The sequence below is a fragment of the Bombus vosnesenskii genome, unplaced genomic scaffold (assembly GCF_011952255.1).
Source record: "Bombus vosnesenskii isolate JDL3184/JDL3185 unplaced genomic scaffold, Bvos_JDL3184-5_v1.1 scf7180000013266, whole genome shotgun sequence".
In the NCBI taxonomy this organism is placed as follows: Eukaryota; Metazoa; Arthropoda; class Insecta; order Hymenoptera; family Apidae; genus Bombus; species Bombus vosnesenskii.
The window spans coordinates 5,398,114-5,417,869 of NW_022882926.1; the positions used below are offsets into that span (position 1 = coordinate 5,398,114).

Sequence of the window (19,756 nt, forward strand, 5' to 3'; positions counted from 1 at the left end):
TCGTCACATTATGACGTACGTAATGCTGTTACGCGTAGTGAACTGTGTTTCTGGTATCGCAAAATCAAAACAGATGCATCTGGCTGTTAGCCAATAAATTATTGAGCGAGAGACACTTGAACATTGATTCACAAAAGACGTAAGTACGTTCGAATTTCTGTGCACAGTATGTATGCGTATAATTTTTTCGTTTATTTTAATTTAAAATTTAAAATGTGATATCACGATAAGATTAAAGAAGCAATAGGCTATTCGTTTTTGACGTTAACTCCTATTTAAGTAGTAAATAATTCGTGTATAAAATAAGATAAATAATTTAGGGAATTACGAAATACTTTTATTGAAATTTTGCTTGTTTAACGTACAACTTTCCGCAAGGTTAGATATTATGTACATATGTGCTTATAACGAATATTTTATCCCGCGCATAAATATATGAGACGCAGTTTATTTCGGTATTAAAATACATTATTTTAACAAATTTATGTATTTAAATAATGAAAATGTAACGAGATATTCTTACTAAAAATATTAAATTCTTTTTAACTTCTGTTTGGTACTAAAAAATTGTTAATTATTTATTACGTAGTTTGCATGTTGTTTTTCTTTTCCTTTCTTTTTTTTTTTTAATAGACAATGCCATGGATTGCTGTTATTCCAGCAGAGATGGAAGTTCTACGACTGAGAAAGAGCTTTCGAACATCTGTAGTCCAGAGATGTTCGATAGCGATGATGAAGATGATAAAAAGAATAATGAACCACTATCAAATGAAGTACCAATAGTAGCTAGTCCTAAAAAACCTTCCCAAGCTGATTTAGTTGCAAACTCTGATAACAATTTATTAGCCAAAATTAATAAACTCTTAAGTGGTGTACCGCCACCACCTAAACTTACAATTTGTAGAACAGATTGTTCAGAATTATTATTACGTATTTATGAAAATCAACATTTATTTTGGACACCATGTGTGCTACCAGAAAAATGTATAAAACAAAATTTAAATAAGGAATCCCCAGAACAGCAAAAAGAAAATATTAGTACAAATAATTATCAGCGTACCAAAAGCACATCTAGAAATTTAAGTACTGCTTTTGATGCTTGTGATCCACAATATCAAAGTAATATTAGTAATAATATAGATACAGTAGATTTAAAGAATACTTGCAGTGATAATTTTAGAATAAAGAAAGTAGTTCCTAATAATGAAAAAAGCATTATCAATGCTAGCGCAAGTGGAACAAAATTGTTAAATCCTGAGCAGCTACAAGTAACTGTAACTGAAAACAACATAAAAGATGAGTCTTTCATTGCTGCACCAAAACAATCATTACTCTACTACACTGTCAATGAGAAAGAAGTTGCCACTTTGTCATGGCCTGAAGCATATCATCATAAATTTCATGGAATACAGTGAGTGCATTAATATGCTTTTTACTTAAGTTTATAGCATACAGTATTTATGGGAAGGTATTTAATACTAGTTTTGATTTTAGTTATAACAGAAATAAAGCAGTTGAAGAATTTGAAGGCCTTACATCAAAATTATGTAATAGATATATAGGTGCTGAAACTCAGTCTACATGTACTGTATGGTTTTCTAAACCAGCACCAGGAAGTGCCAAAAAACGAAATCATTTAGCTAAACACAATAATGGACAAAGTCCAACAAAAAGATTAAGTCATTTGACGAGAAGACGAAAAATATTTTCCAGTGCGAATTTACAAGGCCTGGCGCTTAACAATAAAAGACTTGTAGTACTAAATATTAAGTATGTATTAAGCATGAAACATATTTCAGAAAAATTTTATTAATTTAAAATGTAAAATTATTATTCTTTTTTTAATATAGGAAACCAACAGTTAAAAAAGGCAAAAGTCCACGGGGTAAGAGTCCACGCGGTAAAAGTCCGAGGGGAACTCCCAGGAGTTCAACAAAGAAAAAAGTAGCTCGACGGCTCGTTTTAGATGGACCTAGTCCGTTAAAGTCCAAAATTGAAATGTCTAAACGGGCGCTGTTTCAAAGTCCTCCTCCTGAACGAGCTGGTCCAAGCAAGTTGCTTACAACTGGCTCAAATCCTCAAAGCATTAAACGTGCACTATTTACACAAAACACAAAGGAGAATGATTCGGAGAAAAGTCAGAAGGCAGCTATTGAACCAGAATCAAGGAAGAGGAAAAGCGAAGAAGAATTGGAAGGACCACAATGCAAATGGATAAAAAGTTTATCTTTCGACGGCTCGCACGAATTGCATAATACTACTATGCCTTCGTGGGAGAGACACTCATCTAGTGATATAATTGAAAAAGGCAAGTCCTTGAATGAAGGAAAGTGCGAGCTTAGTGACACTCATAGAAAGGTATCTTTTTCTAAGCACTTTAAAGCATGTTCAAACAATTGTTTTTTATTATATAATATAATGTAAATACGTGTGTTTAGAAATTACTATGGGCGGTAGCGGAGGCTTTACGAGATAAGGGAATAGGTATGACTCATCCACAATTTAAACAGTATGCTACAAACTTAGCGCGAACCATTAAGAAACTTATGCCTGATCTCGAGAACAAGAATATTCCTCGCAAACCAGGGAGTACAAGTGATCGTATGTTAAAATTAGCAAAATATCACGTTTTGTTTGTAATTGATGCAAGAACAGCTGATTGACAATACTCATTGATCTATAAAAAAATTGACCTAACTTTGCATAAAGTATATTATTTATCACAGAAATATCAATGATCAAACATTGATGTTTGTATGTCGAGGTAGCATATGTATGAACAATGGATTTTATTTATCTGAATATAGTGAGATATTATATTGAAATGTATTATAACAAATCGCATGAAATATTAATGCGTGAACGTGTGACTGTTAGAACTATTTGTGGAATATTAAGATATTTTTTACTCCATAAACACAAACTGAGAGGTTGGTTTTAATATGCCTATTTTTTTTATTAGCGATAAAATAGTATGTATATATATATATATTTCACAACTTATAAATAATTAATAAAAGGTGCTTCTCTGAAACAAAACATAATTTGCAATTAGTAATTTTAGAAACAACGCATGTGTACATATATATCAATCATATCTAGCATATGGTTGTATCTAAAACGTTTAAGGGGGCGAGTAAAAAAATAAAGACTAATCGCATTGCATTCGCGATGCTTGTCAATTTCCAGTTTTTTATTCCGCGTTTTGGTGACCCACCCTTGCAATCACTTCATCCAGTATTTGCGTTAATTCCTTGTTTTCTTTAGTTTTCTGTTCAACCAATTCGGCCAATGAATTGCTCTTTAGCTCCGCTTTCCGTACCAACGCATGAAGTTTTACTGTTTCATCTTCATGCTGTTTTCGTATAGCATCCAGTTGGAAATTAGCTCTAAAATATTTTAAAAATATATAACCTGTTCCTTTCGTATTGAAATATTTCAACTTTTCTAAGTACTTACTTTTCAAGCTCGGTCTTAGCATGATTCTTCAATTGATCGTATCGTGTTTCCAAACCTTTTATTGTTTCCATGTTTTCTTGAATACCCTCCTTCAATACCGCCTCATTACTTTTATACACGGATACGAATCCTTTGAGCTTCTCGTACTTTTGATGAACATCATTGAAAGCAGCTTCTGTGTTGCTTAAATGAACATTTGTAGCTTGTAATTCCTCTTGGAGTTTTGCTTTCTCTTGTTCGAAATTCGTACGATCTCTTTCTCTCTCTGTAAGCAGTCGACTAATCGATTTTTCATACTCTTCGACTACGACCCTGAAATTAATATTTCGCGATTATTTACATATCAATACAATATTATATAGGTATTTACATTAACAACGGAGTATTATAGGACAGGGTACATAATGTGTTACAAGCTGTTTTCTACAAGCCATTGCAAATATCAACTTGAAATTTTCAGGCTTTAAATGATGCAGAGGGAATAACATTTCAGGGTATAAGATATTGTGGGGGAGAGTGGAAAATACCTTATACAAGAGGAGTTCCATAAACGTGTAGAAAGATATCAAAGGAAATGTATTTTGCTTTGAAAATTATTTTTCAGATATGTCACCTGATTTAGCACCAGTTGACCTTTTTTATGGGGCTATGTAAAGGAGAAAATGATTGCAGCAGTGGCAACTATGAAAGAGGATATGAAAAAAGGAATTAACACTATAAATTCATAACTTCAGAAATGTCAAATATTTAACAAAGCTATTATCACAAGAATAAACGTGTGTTTGGGAGTGAATGTACAACTGCTTGAACATCTAGTAAAATAATTTTCAAAGCAGAATACATTCCATGTATAAAGTATTTTCTGCTACAATTTCTTAACTATGCAAAATAAAAAAGAGCTTTAGATAAAAGTTATTAGGTTTGATAACATCTGTCCAAATATCAAAAAATTAATATGCCACTCCATTTAAAAAATATGGGGATAGTAATCTTTTCACCCTTGAGAAACTCTCCTCCTTAATTTCTTACACGCAAAAATATCAACCCTTCTGCATCATTTAACACCTGAAAATCTCAAGTTGACATCTGCAATGACTTTGGAGAAAACAGCTTGTAACACTTTATCTGCCCTATCCTGTGGAGATAACTTGGAATAACTTACGTCATTTGAGATTTACTCTTTATCTCCTGTGCCATTTGTGCTTGTAATTTGTTAATTTTTTCTTGAAACGCATTCTTTTGCTTCTCTAATTCAGCTTCGTACTCTTTTTTTCGTTTCTCTAGTTCTTCTTCTAGCTGTAATACAGTTGTCCTTACTAATTCTAATTCCTTACTCATATTAATATCGGTAATAAGTGGAGTATCTGATTTTGATTCTTCTACAGGCTGTTCCTATATAACATAGGTATAAATATATATATATTCACCTAATAACAATATTAGTAAAGACACGAATTATGATAAATTACAACGTACTTTGCTTGCCATTTTCTCTTGAAGTTCATCTGTTTTCTGCGTTATATTTGTACAAATAGGACTATAAAAAAGTAGCCTATCTATAGCTGCTATGGCAGGATTACGTTTAGGAGTATCAATATTCACTGGTATGCTTTCACTTTTGTCGTTTTGTTCCTCGTTTATGGATTGTACATTTCCTTGAGGTAACATACTAGTATTTGCTACCAATGGATCAAATTTTACATACAAGGACTCGCTTCTCAAACGATTGACAGTTTTCGAATTGCCGTGATTTATCAAAAAATCGAAGCTCGTAGGATCCTGGAAGACTGTAATATAAAATGACTATTAATAACTGTTCATTGACATAAAAAAAAATTTCCTATGAGAAACACTCACTTTCGGATGTCGCACTAATGAAACAATGGGTTTCTTCTGAGAATTCCAATGAAGATTTACAAATATCATTGGCAACCTGTTCAGCAGCAGATTGCAGTTCTTCGAAATTCGGCTGTTCGATGTTCAACGCAGTTAACGTGGTGCTCTGTCGTTGCGGTTTGAACTCCGTATACAGTTCCTCTTCCGGTACAGTCTCCGAAATCAAAGAAATATCCTCTAATATAATAGTGGTATCTAATTTCTTGTCAGAACACTGTTCCTCTATATTCTCGTTTTCATTTTCTTTTATCGAATTTATTAGATTTGTCTTTAGCAAATCATCTGTCCTCAGCAAATCATCTGCGTTCTGCAAATCGTCTACTTTCTTGTCAAAAGATTTATCTGATTGACTGGTTTCTACCTCTTCTTTTCTAGGAGTAATAGCATCTGTGTTCAAAGTATCTTCTTTTAACGAAGGAAGTTCAAGGTTATTAACAACACTTTCTGTTATTACTGTGTTCTTAATCTCTTGACAAATATTCGTAGCAGAATTTACTTGAACCTCAGACGTTTTTAATCTCACGAAAGAAGTATCATCTAGACAAGTCTGTTGTTTGTCATTTATAACATTTACATAATCCTTTACATCATTGTTAGAAAAGTTCAATGAATTTGTCAAACTATTATTTGTATCTCGATTTTTATTTTGAATAGGACTTTTCACTGCGATTTGCGGAGATGAAATTACTGCTATGTTAGAATTATTCACAGGAGACAAAGTCCTTGCCAGTTGATTTTCTACATTGTTCTCATCTTCTCGAGCATCGCTTTCGCCCAACTTCGCCGAATCTGTACTGTTCAATAAAGAAGAAAGCGTTGGTACACTAGGCAACGATGTCTCTTCTGCATATTCCGTGAACACAGACGTCGAATTACATACGGAATTTACAGTATATGGTATAAAATTGAGAGACAAAGAATCAACTTCGCCCGAGCTATTCTCTGTCAAACTAGATTCCTTTTCCCTAGGAACATCTGCGACTTCTTTATTAGGTGACAAACACACAGTCAAATTTAAGTTAGGCTCCTCTGTGCAATGTGGTAGTGAAATCTCATCAACGCCATTTACGGAGCTATTACTCGTCTGATGATCATCGCTACTGTCATTACCCTTGTTAGCAGAAGAGGATCTGCTTGTTATTCCCTCTAATCGTATAAAACTATTCCTCCTGTTTGATTCTATAATCGCTACGGGCAGAGGTTCCTTGATGCAAATGGTGTCTACGATAGGTATTTCTTTAATTTCCTCTGTAGAATTAGTCAGCGTTGAATTGTCATCGACAACTTGCACTATTTTCTGAGATTCAGTCAACGAAAACTCAGGGAGATCTTTGGTAATATCGACTGGTAGCTCGTCAGTGGCAGATGCGAATGTTTGATCCTGACTGAAGTCTTGAGAGTTTTGAAGAGTACTGTATGAATGATCGTCGTCCTCGCTATTTAAGTTTATCTGTGCACAACCGGCGATCAGGTCTCCTAAACCAGATATATTCGAGTCCACGTATGAATCGTCCAAAACCTGGTTGGGGCTCTGAGGCGTGGAATCTGCACAGATTCCACTACTGCTCTTTGTGCTTAAAGTACTGCTGAGACTTTGGAAACTGCTTGCCGAAGACAGACTCTCCGGAGCCGAGTAGGTGATCGATCCAACGTCGGCGAACTCACGAGCGAATCGAACCTTCACCTCATGCTCTGCACTTTTCGATGTAGAGTTGTCGCCGCCACTCTATGAAACAGAAAGAAGATATTATTAAGCAACAGAACAGAAATGTTACATCAATTAGAATTTATTTCTTTTTTTATTTTTCCAATTGCCATTTGTTTTACCAAAAATGCAAGTACAATTTCGAATGAAAAACGAATCAATAATCGAGCATAGATTCTAAAGACAACCTCTTGTGTTATTAAGAATCAGCGAAAGCTGTTGAGAGATTCAAGGACACCGATGAATTTCGATAACGACGCTGGGATTTTCCGAGCCGACCCTGAATACATTCAATTCCAGGCTTACATTCGCGTTAATTAATGAGAAATTTTCCGCTACAGCGTACGCTCGAACGAGTCTAAAAAACCTATATCTGCCTCTAGCCAATTCACAGGCGCGAGAAGATCGCGTTTAATTTGGCTTTCGACTGGTTAGACGCAAAATACCGGCGGCGTGGGCGATGGCGACGGCGATGGCGATGGTGGTAGCAACGTCCTTGCCGGGATCGCGGCAGCTCGATGAAGCAGTTTATTGATATATTCCATTTTCTCGCGTAGAACAAATGTAGAATAAAGATGCGTGTTCAACGAGCAATCGTAGTCCACTGGCAAAATTCGCATCAGCTGATCTCTCGAGGCAAGGCTCGCGGATTTCTTTCAGAAATTGCGCAACTTCTTCGTCGCTGAGACTAATTATAAAATATACCAGCACGAAGAGAGGGAGATGGAGATTTTGTTTTGACCGATCTCGCGCCAGTCTTGTCCGCGAATCCATGCCAAGAACAGTTATGAGTGGACGGTGCTCGCGGCGAAAAAATACCTCGGTCCGTATCGCCTCGATCCTGTGATCGCGACTCGCGGTGAAAGATGCTGGCTGTCGAGACGTGGATACAACTGTGATCATATAAATTCAAGTCTAAATTTGAATCCAAGAGCGAGGATCTTCTGCGTGAAGTTTCTTACGATTCCATCATCTAAGAAGATGCATCGTTGGATTAAAAATTTCGGTGTTCCTCGCGAAGGAATTAAAACGAGTTATCCGAAGATAACCGAATTGCCTAATGTCTGTCTGATGTCTAATTGCCTCTAATCTATCGATTGTCTAACAGCGTATGTATCTATTTCTTACGCCTCGTTCAAATTATTCAAATCACTTGAATTTCATAGCCCGAACGAGCTTTTAAGTGGTCCATTGAAACGTCTTACGTGTCGTAGGAAATTTCTCAATAAAATTGAAAATCCAACAAAGCGAGCGATTTCGTTATTCGAGAGTTCGTGCAACTTGAACGCAATATTATTAGCGGATGTTTTTTTTTTTCTTTTTGTTAGAAAGCGGTGTTTTTGAGAAGATTACCTTGAAGATGAAATTCCCCATGACTTCCCGAAGGGCCTCCACTTTCGGCTGTCACTGCTGGCCGATATGAGGCCATATTTACACGCGGGTTCACAGAACCCCACGTAGCGAACTTTCTTTCTTTCTCCCCGCCTATATATCCTCACCCCTGACACGTTTATTTCCGACGACACGGCGCATCTTTCGTTTATCATTTACCCTATTCGCGGTCTTGTGTATTTTTTCTTCGATTTCTCGTTTATAAGCGTCTTCCTTTCGTTCCACCCCTCTTGCCCCGAGAGAGGAAAGAAAGCTCACAGTGGAAAGGCTTATTTTCACCTTTTTATAGCCTCGAGCTAGTTTGATCGAAGATTGTAAAATCATTCGATTAAAAAGTTCGTATACGTGTTGTAATGTATTCGCCTCGAATACATTAGACGTACGATATTCACCGACTTGGAAGAATTCGCTAATTTAACGATATCTTACAGAGATATGGCCAACACTCGTCTCAATTATTAATGTGAAACCTCTCTCGATTCACTCTCTCGAGTTTACCCACTTTTTGCTCTAATAAAGTCGCCCAGGTTTTATCTGGAAGTTTTCACCGTAAGCTCTAATCCGAACAACGAGAGAAAATCGAACGAAGACGAATGATAAATTCGTCCTACTCGATTAAATTCACAAATCCAATTAATAAGACTCATCCGATTTCTGTGTTTAATTAAGACATCAGTCTGTTGCGTCTTGCTTCTGATTTGATTAAGTACGTGAAAACATATCGCGTTAGAACGACGGACAAACATTTTACGGGGAACAGATGCATTTAGAAAGTAGAATATGTAAATCGCGCACTAATATAACACGTTAACCATTATAGATTAGGTGTAGCTACTCTATAGCTCGTGTTATGCGCTTCTTCTTTCACAGAATACGTCATTAATTCCATGAATATTGATGGTGCTTTTTTTAATGCGTCTTGGTTTCTGTGGAAATTACATAATTGTTTACATTGCATATGGATTACATTTCTTAATGCATCGTTATCTAATTAATAATAAATTAAAATAAATAATAATAAGATAAATGGTAACAAGATAATATAATATGTGTAGTAACGTTAATTAGTATAAATATGGATGTAGCGATAGACCACGTAATTAATTCTAGATAACTGAAATATAGTAATAAACGACTAAAGGGCGCAAAAAAAAAACCAATTGAAGGAACAAATAATCATCGCCACGTCAATTAAGGAGAAACATTCATAGTTTGATTTAGACAAAAAGAAAAAAGTATGAAAATAATCTTGCTCGAAACTGAAAGATGATAAATCATAACTTGATAATCTGATAACCTTGAATAACAACGTATAATGTTTGACGAAGACTGATATACGCAACGTGGTGATTATCGTTTAACGACTGATTACATCTTTGGATGTCAATCAAAATTCTTTGAAAATAAATTGACAAGATCAACGACTTGACACGGAAAAATAAAATGCCACGCTAACAATTGAATTTGGGTCAGTTCACACTTCACACGCGAAACCTCTGTAAACCTTCGGAAGTATGTACGTACTTAATTTATCTTTAATCTTGAGAGGTTTGTAACATTCGTAGATATTTACTACATTGTTAAACAGCACAAATATGCTTCTGTTTATACGTACATCAGTTTACACAATTATTAATATTAAAACTAAAGAGCAATAAAAATAAGCAATTTGTAATTTTTTAGTAATTTGAATAATTTCTTGCAAATTGCTTGTTTATAATGTAAACTTGTTTTCTCCCTTGTAATTAGGTTTATATTTTTTCACGTATTTTCCATCTTCATTTCATTGGTAAAAACTGTGTACGTTGCCATTATGTTATTGTTCAGTGTTATACAGGGTGGTTGGTAACTGGTGGTACAAGCGGAAAAAAGAAGTCGAAAATATAGAATAAATTTTACTTTAAAAAAATTTAAATTTTTTATACTTTAAATTTACATTACTAAATTTAATATAAATTTTATATATTATATATATTTTATAATATAATATAAATTTTTTTTAATTTTAATATAAATTTAGTAATATAAATTTAAAGTATAAAGTATTAAATTTTTATTAAATATTAAATACTTTAAATGTATATTAAATTTAAATTTATAATACTATAAATTTTTTTTTAGAAAAAATTTTTCGTTTGAGGCTTTGTTTTCGAGAAAATCGACTTTGAATTTTCGCTCGGTACGCGTGCACTTTATCACGTCTCGTTATAACGGATCTCACTGTAGATCGTTGTCTCGATGGAAAAATTAAAAAAAAAAATTTTTTATTCTATATTTTCGACTTCTTTTTTCGCGTAGAATCACCCCCTTTCCGGTTGTATCACCAGTTACCAACCACCCTGTATATAGTTGCTAAGTGTTATAAATTTTTGTTATCCAATTATGCCAATAGCGGCACACGATGATTTCTACATAGGATAGCTGATGAACAATGTGCTAAAATCTGCTGTCTGTTCGGAACATGCCTTTCGTGTTCTTGCCAATGCGCCACAAGGAAGTTCGATTACGGATTCGCGGGAAATCGATTTAAAACGTATAGAAACATTCAAAGACGATGGTCGCGTGATATTTGCAGAAATACTGAAACGTAGAAACGTCATTCTGATAAGCGTAGAAGAATTCTGAGACGTACTTTTTTAACGATGTAAACGATGTTATTTATACACGGTGATCCAACAATAACCACGCTTATTATTACAGACATGAAAAAAGGTCGATATTCGTCTTTTTTTTTTTCCTTCTTGCTTTAATAAAAGAGATGAGAGCAGGTGACAAACAATTTCGTTTCTTGTGAATCATTCTATACGTGAAACAACGTAATTTACAATCTTCACACTCGGATGCATCAAGATTGCCGGCAGCAATTACACGATTTCCTAACCGTATGAAATGATGAGGACATTTTCATGAACCGTGGCAAACTGTCAATTATTATTATACTGTAGGCGCTTTTACTCGTTAAACCTACGGTATAAAGTGAACGTGTTTGCTCGAGCTCACCGTACACGAAGCGTTCAAGCGAGTGAACCGATGCAATCACAATATGACAGGCAATTCCATTCGAAACTCGAGAGGCTCGTGCTCTCCTTATTCGGCGTATTCTTGACATCATCGAGACAACACATAGATACTATGACTATGACTCATTCCCATCTGGACGCGATGACAGAAAAAACCAGAGACATTTCTCTCCTGAGGGGTGTGTCTCTCTTTCTCTCTCTCATCCCTCTATCGTCGCTCCATTCTTTCGAGTACCGTCTTCGACATCGATTTCGATTTACAAGAAAACAGAACACAGTCTTTTGCTCAATAAACTCTGTCCAATAACATTCGATGGAAAACGGCGTGAAAAGTAAGAAACGTGAAACTAGGTCTAAGACAACGTATTGCCTTCTTGCGGTCTGCTCGTCTCCATCGGAAGGATTCGCCGGAAGACACTCACCGGACCTGACGATCAACGGAGGATACTTCTGGTCGAAATTCTAATATTAGCGCAGCGCATTCTCCAGTCGATACTCTAGACTCTAGACATCCACCACTACCACTGATCTCCTCGCGATGGCACGCGACACCATATCTGTAAGCGTGTGTACGTGTGAACGCACTACCACGAGCACGCGACGACAGAACACGATGATGCAAAATATAAGCGGCTCACCTTTCGAAAGATACGCGATTCTGACAATCTGTTGGAAACGTTTACGGCTAGAGCACGTTCGATATGGAATGAATCGTTTCTAGGTCGTAAAGGATGATCAACGACGTGAGAGTCATCGCCACCGTCTTGCCACGATGATACGCGTAACTAACACTTGCTACTTGTAGGCCGCTGTCGTAACGTCGAACCGCGCACACGCCGCACGGGCATTATGCTACAAAGATCACCAACTATGGAAGTGGTGGGACACGATTCCATGGCACCGAATGGTGCGACGGCGTGGCGCTATCTGGAGTAACGTATGAATACTTGTTAATCGAATTGTTCAATTGCTGAGTAGGTAAAAAGTGAGTAAGTTATCGATAGATTGAATTAATATACGATTTCGCGTAGTGACGTACCTTTTCAATTACTTTGAACATTATGCTCAAGATTTTTTTCAACTCATTCAAAATGTATTAAGACTCGAGGTTTACAAATGGTCGAGACTTTCAATAATTTCAAGTCTCGAATCATGTTCGAAATGATTCAAATTTTCAAAGAATTTAACAAATTTCGAGTCACTCCAAAATGAAGAATCAAATCGTTATCGGACACGCGACTGTCAAACGAAACGGAGAAAGAAAAATGATACAGAGATTGAATAATATAAAATATCTTTGTTTTTGTGGCATATTACTAAAAGCTGGAAGTACTTCCTTGGAGTTGCAATTTCTATTTGAATGTGTGTGTACCTTATGATGTATGAATGATAACTATATTTGTAATCTTAACTGTATTTTAATCGGCACTTTCTCCTGAACAGAAATAACTTCGTATTAAGTCTGATTTGAATGCGAACGAGATCTTTGTGTATACTGAATAAAATTGGAAAATAAGGAAATATCGAAAGCTACATATTGACAAAATTGAAACATGGGGAGACCACATAAATAAAATCCTAATATAAAATACAATAAGTGTATCGAAATCCACGTTTCCTTAGGTAAAAATATAACCCAGAAGTACAATGCTTTTTTATAATAATCTAAAGAACCGGTTTCATCTTTGTAGTACTGATCGTGTGAATAAACCAGTTTCTGTTTCATGTACAAGAAAGAACATACTATAAGAATGTCAAGGTGCGTCTCAACTGGTATTCGTAAACAATTCGCAAATAGTATACGAAATGTTCTGTTGTCTAGAAGTTGTCTATCTCGTACTATACTGCTCCTGATCTATTCGCATAAGTACACATTGCCGATGATTCATAATGTATAAACATAAGCTAATAATCTTTACATATTTACAATTTTCTATAAATGTTAGTTAATCTTATTGTTTAAAATTTTTTATCTTTAATGACTAGCGATTGCACAATCTAAGAATTGGTATAAATTAATTGTAATAAAGTATTTAAATAATTGTTCGGGAACTATTCGTGAATTTATTGCGAAAAGTGTTCACTAACGGTTTATGAACATTTTGCGAACACTGTTTGCTAACATTCACATACAGTTTATCAATGAATAAGCGTCTCTAGATTAGTAACGTAACATACAAAAATATTAACTGTACTTTCCTTAATTAATCATTCAGCGCGCATGACAGATATTATGATATCTTTAAGCCAAGTAATGTACAGTTATATATAAGCCAGATATGTTCTAAATATTTTATATATGTATATACAAAATAATTGTACAAATTATGTGCGAGTATCTTTTTTACGCGCCGAAGAAAGATATTCCTACGCGGGAAGCAAAACTTATTTTCGTTTCAAGGTGCTCCTGGAGATTCAGGGTTTATTTATAGGGGACCTCTGGCACAACTGTTTGCAATAAAAACAGAGAGGAAAGATGACCGGGTTAAAAAAGGACATGATAAAACGATAAGAACGCGGGATATGCCAACTTAAAGTTCATTGTCATGCGCGTTGCAGGCGCGTTATCATTCACAAAAAGAGTATATAAATACCTTGCGACGAGAAGGTTGCACAGGCGGCGAATTATGAAGAGATGCAGTAATTTCTCGAAGCACAACTCGAGTTCCTTCGCGAACAGAACCACTCATATTCCTTGGACTTGACATCCTGATTTTCACAATTTTGATAACAAATTCGATGATAATTTCATTAAATGCATTCGTCGTTGCACCTTTGACGACTGCAAACACGACACGAAATTAAATTCAATTGTAAAACGTTTTGTACACAAATCAAAGGACACTAATAATTGAATGTTAGCATTCCCACTGCATGTTGCTCGACGTTATCAGTAAAAGACGCGGCTTCTTTCAAGCATATATTCGTTTTAAATGTAAAGTTTATAGCACCCGAGTTTAGTATAATATTGAAATAAATAAACGACTTTGTTTCGTAGAAATTCCTCGTACACGTTCCTCGATATCGCCTTCGATACAACGTTTAGCACGCAACCGCTTTCTTAACGGCCGTCTAGCATTTGACAACTTGAATATGAACGTAACAACCAATCACGATGCATTATTGCGTTTCTAGAAAGAACACTGTGGCGCTACGTTACTATTTTTTACTGTCGATAATATCGATTCCGACATTCATCCTCGTAACTTGAATTCTTTATGAAATTATGTATGTATATCGTAATGAATTATTTTTTATTCTGATTGGATTATTTTATCTTCTTTGGAGAAAAGATTGGTAAAAGATTAATGATCAGATTTACAAATATTTATTGTCAAATTTTTCATACAAATGTATATAAACAGCCGCGTTTTATTACAAGGCAGTGTAAATTCATCACGAAATTTTTTAAATCTTATTTTAATAATTAATAGTCTTATATCGTCATCCGTGCATTCATGCTTATGCGCTCTCTCTCTCTCTCTCTCTCTCTCTCCTTTTTTTTTTATTATTAGTACTTCACAGTGTACATATACATAAAAATACATTCACCCGGCTTGATAACGCATTGTTATAATACGTTGCGTTAAAATAAAGCGTGATATATAAAAGAATACTATTCACAATATTTACCTCAGTACTAATAAAAACAGTTGTTTTTAAGGACACTTTTCGCAGGCACTAATATTGTTCAGAGATTTATGAAAATATTTGTTATTTTTAATTCTGCCTGTATTAATGTAATGTATTATCAAGATTCACTGCATGGATATAATCACAGAAGATAGCCATAGGCTTATGTGTAAGTTTACATTCCTCTACATAAGGCACTTCTTTTAAACGTTTACAATAAAACAAATATATAATATTAAATAAATTCAGTATTACTATGGACACTACTACACAAAATGGTTAACACCTTGTACTGTAAGACTTACTATTACATGATAAATATCATTGTTCCAGGACAACGTACTTCAATGGGGAACACCGTATTATTTACGATAATAGTACAGTATATCTTGTAATTATCGTGCACTCGTGCAATCCCGTATTTACTAGCACATTGTGCAACTTTACAAAAGGCAAAACTGTTCAAAGCAGTTAATATTTTCTGACATACATTAAAATCATTCACCAGCAGTTAGTAAACGAAATGCTGAATCAAAGACTATCAAGTATTTATAAATATTTAATTACGTATACGGATGTAACTGCGGTGGAGGACGCGACGGTGTAGTAGAATTTTTTTGACTACTAGATGGTGGAGTTAAAAGACCACTTTCATTTGGACTCTGTCTACCAGGTTCAGCATTAGAGTCAGATTCATTTGTATCAGTAGAAGGTATTTCATGTACTAATCGTTGCTGCGCCCTTTCTAGCATGTTTAAATCTACAACATGAGTCTGTATACGATGTGATTCATCCATTACAATATTAGGCACTGCTGCCTTAAGTCCAGATCCAGAATGAGACTCCACAGGTGTTATTGTAGACCTTAAAAGGCACTGAGAATGTTCTTCAGCAGCTGTCATTGCAAAGGGCGTAAGCCATTTGACACAGGGTGCAAGCTGCTCCCATGGAATGCGTGATACTCTTAAAGCACATTCCCTTCCTTGCGTATGATAGATAGCTGCTGCAGCTATGTGACTATAAGGGAACTTCAAACTTCCTTCATCCAATGTAGCTAAATCTAATAGTTGAGCCGCCTGAGAATATTGTAGACCTCCATATTGTGGGTAAATAAATGCATTTGGCCTTGACCAATCGCCTGATTCAATTTGCATATAGATATTAAGCCAGCCAGGAGCAGTGACTGGGGATAAGTTCCACCCAAGGCCTTTTAAAATCACTAATTCTTTTCCTAAAATTTCTTCCTCTGTGCAAGCTCCATCAGTAACATATGCAAACTCTGCTATTTTGGGTGGATATATTTCTTCAACCTATAAAAAGATTATCGATTATTCATTTAAAACTAATAAATCGATAAGTAAAAAAAAAAAGAAAAACAAATACATATACAAACCTTGGCAGCTATGAAAAGGCATGTAATGCCTATTAATTGCAATTGATTTTTGGGTACATTTTGATGAATGGACAAATATCTGTCTATATAATCCATTGCAAGATAATAAGTCTCTCTATGTAGTTTGTATACTTCACAAACTTCAATCAACCAATCTAACAAAATTGCCCGCATTCTTGGTTGTAATGTTGGATGCCTTTGGAACATTTGTGGATTTCTTTGAGTAATAGTCTTTTGATCTCCCAAACACATAAGAGACCAAACTTGAGAACCATCAGCCCATGGAAATGATGGTAATGGGCTAGGTCTATTTGATGTATTATTAGAAGATGATGGTGTTAAAAAGCATGTTGCAGTTCTTAATTCAGACCATGTGGCTGGCTCTTGTTGCTCTTTCAATGGAGATACTTGATGTGGTGTACATGAATTTTCTAAAGAATGTACTGTATGACATGATTCTGTATATGACACATGTGACAAAGCTGGTATTTTACTAGGCGGATATACATTTTCTGAATCTTCAGAAATTTCTGTTGTCCGTCTTTTACGTTTTAAAGTTTGTGTTACTACTTTCCCTCCTTGTAAATAAGTCTGTGATTTTTTCCCATGTAAACTGAATAAGGGAAGAGAATGATTTGTTATTGACATTATTGCAGCAATATCAAATTATATTAAACAAGCTTAATGTCTTTGTAAAGTAGATAAAAATATTTTTAAAAGCTAACAAAGAATTACGTCCTAATTAACGTCTAACATTTTTTTCAAGTTAAATATATTCCATAGAAATATTACAATTTAATAAGGTCATTTACAAAGTATTCATGAATCTATAGAATAAAAATCCAAGCATATATTATTCATATAATATTGTTACAGCTTTAAAAAAGCAGATACTGATTAAAGAAGGTTATACATGCATATTTCTTAAATTTTTTTAAATCAGAAAGCACAGGAAATTGTATAGATCAATCTAATTTATATCAAACAAATTTTAAATGCTTCTGACTAAATACAGAAAGAATTGTATGAAATTTTGAGACCAAATGGAAACTCGTTCGCTCACCTCGTCTGTGGCATTTTGCTTCGGAATTGTCGACGTGTTCAAAAAATATTTCGAACGGGAACAGGCCTTTTTAATATGGATATAAATTAGCCGGTATTTTAATTTAACGTCCGCTCAATTATTACAGTATACGCTCCGTAATTTAGCCAGGAAAATGCCGAAAAGTAAAAGAGCGCGCAAAGCTTACACGCACCCGATCGCCATAATGCACGTATACTTGGCTGCGTTTGATTCAATATTTTGTGTCATAACTTTTCATTTATAAAATGTTTCTTAGCACGAAAATTCCTTAAAGTCTTTTCTGATACAGTTTCAAGCTTCGAGATATCACAGAATAGTAATTCTTCAAAAAAATACGGGACGTGGAACTCGAAGCGCGGGAGACCAGCGCGCGAAACGATGACCAACCCCTGCTTGCAATATGCCACTGTCACGCCCTCTATATATATAACATAACCTCAAAGGGGGAAAAAAATCACAAATTTTCAGTAAACACTTTCTTTGAAGTCCTATCGTTTAATTTCACTTCATAAACACTATTAATTTCATGTACATGCATTGAATTTAAGGACTATACGAACGCAGTGCAACGTTGGCGTCCTCTGACAGACGCCCTGTTCATGTCACGCTTTTACAAGGTAAAATGTTGTAAAAGTTTGTAAAAAAACACTGTTCGTTAACCAGGAGAACTATATTTTACTCAAACAACGCGATACAGTCGTTCGAAAACATTAAATATTGTATACAAGCGATGCATAAATCCAAGGAGTCACAGCACCCACACGTTCTGCGCATCTGTTTCCCGCTCGATTTTACCACAACTTTTTCGAAGAATATGAGAAAATATTATCACACTTAAACACACTGTATACGCTTAAACTAAACAGGTACATAATCGTGCGGAAACGAGTATATACATATAAAATAACACTTTTGATTCACTAACTGAAGTTTACGTGTTGCTTTCGCGGGAACGCCAAACCTGTGGTCACCGGTCGTGTATTTGAGGCGCTGCTGTGCAATGGTATACATGATTCCTATTGGTCGCAACGAAGAGCACAGCTGGCGCTCAGCTGATCTGCTGTACACATACAAATGTGACTAATGCACGCATATACTTACGCCTTGACCACGCGGGAAATGTACGCGCGTAAATTGCTTTCCCTCTAAGGAGAAGTCATGAATCATAGAAATAAGAATAAAAGATATTTTGCCACGTATCACTTTTCCGTAGATATTATAAATCAATAATTTCGATATATATCTTTACATATTCTACTTAATTGAATTTAAAATGTTTAATTTACATTTTGATGCGAAACAAATTTTTTATTATAATAACATATCTATGAATTGACGTACACTGTTAATATCAATGTGTGTATCTAATTGTCTATTTGAATGTAGCAATATGATCGCAGACGATATAGCACAGAAGATAGAGCATAGATCTAACATTTTATAAAATTTTGTACAACTGAAATACCGATCTCACAAAAAGTTAATTGTTTTGCGCCATCTACGATTTAGAATAGTTATATCTGAGATTATATTCAGCCACAAACGAAATACAAAATAGATCTATCATTCAATGGATTTTTTATCTTACATGTCTGGGACTTCAAGGCCCCTTTACCATGTTGATCATTTCCAACATTACCAATTCAACACAGAGTATGATTACAACTTTACTAGCGGTTGATAGCCTTTTTCCAGGTGCTTATCTATTCTATGTCCCTCTAAAATTGAAAATAAAATTTCTGTCTAAAAGAAAGAAAAAAATTCTAATGATATGATATTAACTGTAGAACATTGATTAAATCATTAGTCTATTTCTGTAAGTATGTAATATTCAATTTCCCGTATCTCTTCTGTATTTATGATCATACTTAATTTTAATTCTAGCCATTATTAGTCCCGTTATCTTGTTTCTGTTGAATTGAAAATGATCCAGAAATAATAAGTGCGATAGAATGATAAATATGATTATTATTTTTTGTCTGGTTCTTTTTTATCAACTGAGTATTATAATTTCTAGTAACAACAGCAACTAATGTATGGCGCTCTATTTGCATGTGTAATCCTACGAATCAGTGAGTTGTCTACTCTAAACATTTTCATTGTCGTACTTATATTTTTATATATTTTTCATTAATTTTATGATATATGAAGGAATAATTAAAATATATTTTATA

At 34.8% G+C, this 19,756-nt stretch overlaps 3 protein-coding genes and 2 long non-coding RNA genes across 11 annotated transcripts; 3 read left to right on the forward strand and 2 right to left on the reverse strand.

The window, feature by feature from the left end:
• The first annotated feature begins 1 nt into the window (after window position 1).
• LOC117230345 lies at window positions 2-3,182 on the forward strand. 5 transcript variants are annotated; one of them, XM_033487703.1, is made up of 5 exons: window positions 2-139; window positions 665-1,411; window positions 1,495-1,770; window positions 1,851-2,358; window positions 2,439-3,182. In XM_033487703.1, exons 2-5 carry the CDS (start codon window positions 717-719, stop codon window positions 2,661-2,663), a joined length of 1,704 nt encoding a protein of 567 aa, XP_033343594.1. In that variant the 5' UTR covers window positions 2-139; window positions 665-716; the 3' UTR covers window positions 2,664-3,182. The 5 variants fall into 5 exon arrangements, with proteins under 5 accessions (XP_033343594.1, XP_033343591.1, XP_033343592.1 ...); XM_033487700.1 differs by having other exon boundaries at window positions 8-139; window positions 634-1,411; XM_033487701.1 differs by having other exon boundaries at window positions 18-143; window positions 634-1,411.
• On the reverse strand, window positions 2,941-14,506 carry LOC117230342 (myosin-4). Of its 3 annotated transcripts, none has more exons than XM_033487689.1 (6): window positions 14,067-14,506; window positions 5,317-7,081; window positions 4,936-5,246; window positions 4,622-4,851; window positions 3,460-3,771; window positions 2,941-3,389 (listed from the first exon to the last, which is right to left on the reverse strand). In XM_033487689.1, the coding sequence occupies exons 1-6, from the start codon at window positions 14,178-14,180 to the stop codon at window positions 3,194-3,196; spliced, it is 2,928 nt and encodes a 975-aa protein (XP_033343580.1). In that variant the 5' UTR covers window positions 14,181-14,506; the 3' UTR covers window positions 2,941-3,193. The 3 variants fall into 3 exon arrangements, with proteins under 3 accessions (XP_033343580.1, XP_033343581.1, XP_033343578.1); XM_033487690.1 differs by lacking the exon at window positions 14,067-14,506 and adding an exon at window positions 8,414-8,541; XM_033487687.1 differs by lacking the exon at window positions 14,067-14,506 and adding an exon at window positions 7,507-7,703.
• Window positions 8,113-9,915, forward strand: LOC117243553. The gene is made up of 3 exons (XR_004495472.1): window positions 8,113-8,169; window positions 8,389-8,787; window positions 8,884-9,915. It is a non-coding gene; the product is annotated as an uncharacterized LOC117243553 (long non-coding RNA).
• Window positions 10,806-13,800, forward strand: LOC117243555. The gene is made up of 2 exons (XR_004495474.1): window positions 10,806-12,834; window positions 12,916-13,800. It is a non-coding gene; the product is annotated as an uncharacterized LOC117243555 (long non-coding RNA).
• Window positions 14,507-14,777: 271 nt separating the features above from the next.
• LOC117230349 (G1/S-specific cyclin-E1) lies at window positions 14,778-18,572 on the reverse strand. The gene is made up of 3 exons (XM_033487716.1): window positions 17,562-18,572; window positions 16,499-17,111; window positions 14,778-16,415 (listed from the first exon to the last, which is right to left on the reverse strand). The coding sequence occupies exons 1-3, from the start codon at window positions 17,573-17,575 to the stop codon at window positions 15,669-15,671; spliced, it is 1,374 nt and encodes a 457-aa protein (XP_033343607.1). The 5' UTR covers window positions 17,576-18,572; the 3' UTR covers window positions 14,778-15,668.
• Window positions 18,573-19,756: the final 1,184 nt, after the last annotated feature.